Source organism: Haematobia irritans, chromosome 3 (genome assembly GCF_050003625.1).
Source record: "Haematobia irritans isolate KBUSLIRL chromosome 3, ASM5000362v1, whole genome shotgun sequence".
Classification (NCBI taxonomy): domain Eukaryota; kingdom Metazoa; phylum Arthropoda; class Insecta; order Diptera; family Muscidae; genus Haematobia; species Haematobia irritans.
Window position 1 is genome coordinate 179,980,736 of NC_134399.1, and position 4,845 is coordinate 179,985,580.

The 4,845-nt window shown below is 34.8% G+C and overlaps 1 protein-coding gene across 1 annotated transcript; it reads left to right on the forward strand.

Moving 5' to 3' along the window:
- Nucleotides 1-2,758: 2,758 nt before the first annotated feature.
- LOC142230605 (uncharacterized) lies at nt 2,759-4,026 on the forward strand. Its single transcript, XM_075301244.1, has 3 exons — nt 2,759-2,975; nt 3,031-3,229; nt 3,277-4,026. Coding segments are annotated over exons 1-3 (813 nt in total). The 5' UTR covers nt 2,759-2,973; the 3' UTR covers nt 3,889-4,026.
- Nucleotides 4,027-4,845: the final 819 nt, after the last annotated feature.

Consider the following 4,845-nt stretch of genomic DNA (forward strand, 5'->3'; position numbering starts at 1 on the left):
GTATAAGTGTACTTGCCAAAGCTATTGCAAATCATTTTCAAATACTAGCTAACCGAAAAATTATAAGCACTAAAGTCGATATGCTAGGAAATTTCCAAATCAAAAAGTCCACAAATTGTTCAGAAATAAGCTGTAGAAACTACAAAATTGTCCATATTATAGTAGGTTCTCATAATGCCCAAGATGGTCTTAATTGATTTTTATCTTTGCCTGACTGTAATAGGATACTGGCTTAATTTAACCCAAATTGCTGAAGCTATTTACTCTAGACAACAAAATAGCAATAATATTCCCTTTTGGGGTAAAATAGTAGATGCAGCTACTATGCATTTTAATCTATGCTGGTAGAGTGTTCAAATTTGGATTTACCATTAAAAGCTTGAAGAAATCTCTTGAAACATTTAAGGGATTACATGGAATCCATCCACACGTATGCCAAGTGAGCTCTTCAAAATCAGAGAGAGGGTTCTTGTAATGTGAGGTAAATTTCCCACAAACACTTTAATGGAAGAATTTGTGAGCAACTACAAATACACACACACACCAACAACACTGACATCTACAGGATACAGTGATAATATTGGTTTTCCTTGTAGTTGATGGAGTTTTTGGTGTTGCATTACTTGGAATGACCCCATGTTGTGGTCAAGTAATGTTAGTGTAATGATTTCATAATGTAATCCACAGGCAACTAAGGACTCTAAGGATGTTCGTCATAAATTCTTACACGGCATACGAAAGTTTTAAGTGTATTCGGATATGCATTGTGCAGGTGTATGTGAAATGAAAAGTTAGTCCCCAGAGTATGGGGTAACTGGTCACGTAATAGATTGGAGTAAAGCACTTTGGTTTCAATGAAAACTTTGTCTATTCTCAATTTAATTAAATTTGTCAATGTTACCAGGTTATAGAAATTACATTGGAGTGGAAGACAGAAGGTATAGTATTCCTACAAGTTGTCTGGGATCAATCCCAAATTCTTAGTTATTATATGGAAGAACTTTTCTAAGAAACTAAAATTGATCAATTTACCAAGTTAATACCCATTGATAGTATGATATGTATGCAAACCAGTCATACATATTTTATTATTTTTATTATCTGGATTCAAACCTAACCTTTGATTTGCCAACATTTTTCCAACTGTGACTAAACTTCTTACTAAATTGGTGATATATTTGGGATATATACACGCATAGAAAAAAGCGTTTGAAAAACGTGTAACGAAAACGTTTTCTTTTGTTAGGATTTTTATACCCTGCTCCACACTGTGGAACAGGGTATTATAAGTTAGTGCATATTTTGGAAGAAATCGGTTCAGATTTAGATATAGCTCCCATATATATTTCGCCCGATATGGACTTATATGGCCCCAGAAGCCAGAGTTTTATCCTAATTTGTTTAAAATTTTGCACAAGAAGAACAATTAGTACTATAGTCAAGTGTGCCAAATTTTATTGAAATCGGTTCAGATTTAGATATAGCTCCCATATATATCTTTCGCCCGATATGGACTAATACGGTCCCAGAAGGCAGAGTTTTACCCCAATTTGCTTGAAATTTTGCACAGGGAGTGGAATTAGCATTATAGCTATGCGTGCCAAATTTGGTTGAAATCGGTTCAGATTTAGATATAGCTCCCATATATAGCTTTCGGCCGATTTACACTGATATGACCACAGAGACCACAATTTTTTGCTCCGATTTAGTTGAAATTTTGCAAAGGGAGTAGAATTAGCATTGTAGCTATGTGTGCCAAATTTGGTTTAAATCGGTTCAGATTTAGATATATCTCCCATATATAGCTTTCGCCCGATTTACACTCATATGGCCACAGAGGCCAATTTTTAGCTCCGGTTTTGTTGAAATTTTGCACAGGGAGTAGAATTAGCATTGTAGCTATGCGTGCCAAATTTGGTGTAAATCGGTTCAGATTTAGATATAGCTCCCATATATATGTTTTTCTGATTTCGACAAAAATGGTCAAAATACCAACATTTTCCTTGTAAAATCGCCACTGCTTAGTCGAAAAGTTGTAAAAATGACTCTAATTTTCCTAAACTTCTAATACATATATATTGAGCGAAAAATATAAATAAACTTTAGCGAAGTTTCCTTAAAATTACTTCAGATTTAAATGTTTCCCATATTTTTTTACTAACATTGTGTTCCACCCTAGTGCATTAGCCGACTTAAATTTTGAGTCTATAGATTTTGTAGAAGTCTATCAAATTCTGTCCAGAGCGAGTGATATTTAAATGTATGTATTTGGGACAAACCTTTATATAGCCCCCAACACATTTGACGGATGTGATACGGTATCGAAAATTTAGATCTACAAAGTGGTGCAGGGTATAATATAGTCGGCCCCGCCCGACTTTAGACTTTCCTTACTTGTTTTTTATAAATACAACTGTTTGACTGTATGCGTTGCTTGGGGCGACCGGACATATCCCCCAACATACATATCGCCCAAAATGATTTTTGGGCGTTATTATCTCCATTGGGGCGGGCACATCGCCCAATTTTAGTTTGGGCTTTACACCCTCCCTCAACGCAGTCATAAGCCTCATAAAAAATGTGGGTGTTATGACCGTTTGAATATAATTGAATATGAAGAATATTTTAAAATAACAAAGTATATTTGTTTAATTATTTCAAAAGCTATATATGATCATTTCATCTACCCATTAATTTTTTTTTTCAAATATTTAATTAATTAATTAATACATAGATATGCCTCTTATTGACAAATACCGAATCCTGGGGGGTTACTCTGTATTGCGATGCGTAAGAAAAATTGTCGCGAATCGAGTAATTGGTACTCAGTAATTCGTTTTCGTATCTACCTTGCGCATCTAGTTTTCGCAAATCTGGCATCACCGCACTCTATAATGCGAAAGCGTATGTCAAACTCGTTTGTTGATCGCAAAAATCGTGCGCAAACAAAATAGCAAACGCAAAGTAACAAACATGTAAGTAAGCACAATTAAATTTTTATATTTGTATCTAAATTGTTTATTGTTTTAGGGAAAAAACAAAAAAGTTGCAGACACAGCAACGTCAGTTTCAAACGTTGGTAGACTTTATGGTCCAACACAGCGATTTGGCCAAGGGACAGTTGCAGAGTGCAAATGCGAAACAACGCGCTAAGATTTTGTGGACAAAACTGGCTGATGACCTCAATGCAAATGGACCTCCTGTAAGAGATGTCGCTGGTTGGAAAAAAGTAATTGTATATTAAATGTGAAAATAACTATATGTATATATTTACAGGTTTGGTCTGACCTAAAAAATCATACTAAGGTTAAGATGCGCAAAAACAAAATGAGTATTTCCAGCACGGGCGGTGGTGTCTCGCAGTATTGCCCGCTTTCCTCTATGGAGGAACAAATTATAAATCTTCTTCATATGGAAGAAGCAGTTAACGGACTGCCATCATCAACGTGCTTCGGAACAAGTGCAAATACTAGCCAAGTTGTCTCAGATATCAGTGATGTTATAGAAGAGGTTTTGTTATCGCCCCAAAACGAAGATGAACCAGCGCCCGCGGCCAAACGTAACTGCTTGAATGAAAGCTTACAGTCTGCCAAACGTTCACGGCTCTCACTCCAAAACGAACGTGATAGCCTTTTAAGGACACAAGTGGAAACCCAAGGGATATTTCACCAAGAATCCACCAAAATTTTGGGCGATATTAAGTGTTCCTTGAGGGAACTAGTACGATATAATAGAAAAATTTTTGAATTAAAAGAAAAAGAACTTGCTCTTTGCAAGGAAAAATTTGAATATGAAAAGAAATACAAACTGCAAAAACAAAAAAATGTAATAGAAAAATTAGAATTAAAAAAGAAAATTTTAGAATTAGAATTAAGTAAAACTTTGTGATATGTGACGATATTTTTTATAATATGCCTATAAGGCAAGCTAGTTTAAGAACGACTGATTAATGAATTTTAAGATCTCAAAATCGCCATATAGAAGCTGTATCATTTTAGATTATAAGTTTGTTTTTACACTACAAAGAATGAATTCCTTTTTTATTTGTTTTTTTATAAATAAATGTTATTTTATTTAAATCAAATTGTTTCTAATATTATTCCTTATTTCCTGAGCAATATTTGTTTCTTCGCTGTTGTTCGTATTGCTATAAACAGACATTTCAATTTCATTAAGACGTTCTGTCTCAATAATTTCGTGTGTTGACAGTTGTGAATTAAAATCTACGCAAATATTGTGGAGGGCAGAGCAAACGTTCATTATTTGAACCACTCTTTCTGGTGCGTAATGTAACTCTCTGGCTGCTAATAGACACCGAAATCTGCCTTTCAAAACACCAAACACTCTCTCAATTATGGACCTTCCTTTGCAAAACTTTTTATTAAAACGACTCTCGGGTGAGTTTTCCGTCGCGTTCCTGTATGGAGTAAGTAGCCAAGGTTCCAGTGGGTAGCCCGAATCGCCTTAGATGAAAAAAAAATAAGAAAAAAAATCACTTTTAGTCTATTTAAGAAAAAAAATAATTTAAACTTGTTTTAAGTTTATTACCAAGAAGCCAAAATCCCCTTTCTCCTCTATCGAAACGTTCTTTTAATTTTTGCTTTGCGTTGGAAAGGGCCCAAACATGTGAGTCATGGCTAGCACCACCATACCGGCAATCTATAAATGTAATTCTCATTTGGCGATCACATATCTAAAAAATAAATGAAAGTAATATTTCATAAGCGGCATTGACACATAAAAACATACATACCACCATTGCGTTCATGCTGTGTTTTAATTTCCTATTGAAGTATAGGTGTTCGTTCCTGGCCGGTCGAATCATTTGTATATGGGTGCCATCAA

Coding starts and splice junctions, on each gene's coding strand:
- LOC142230605 (XM_075301244.1), top strand. Junction 3,230..3,276: donor ATGTCGCTGGTTGGAAAAAA/GTAATTGTATAT, acceptor ATATATTTACAG/GTTTGGTCTGACCTAAAAAA.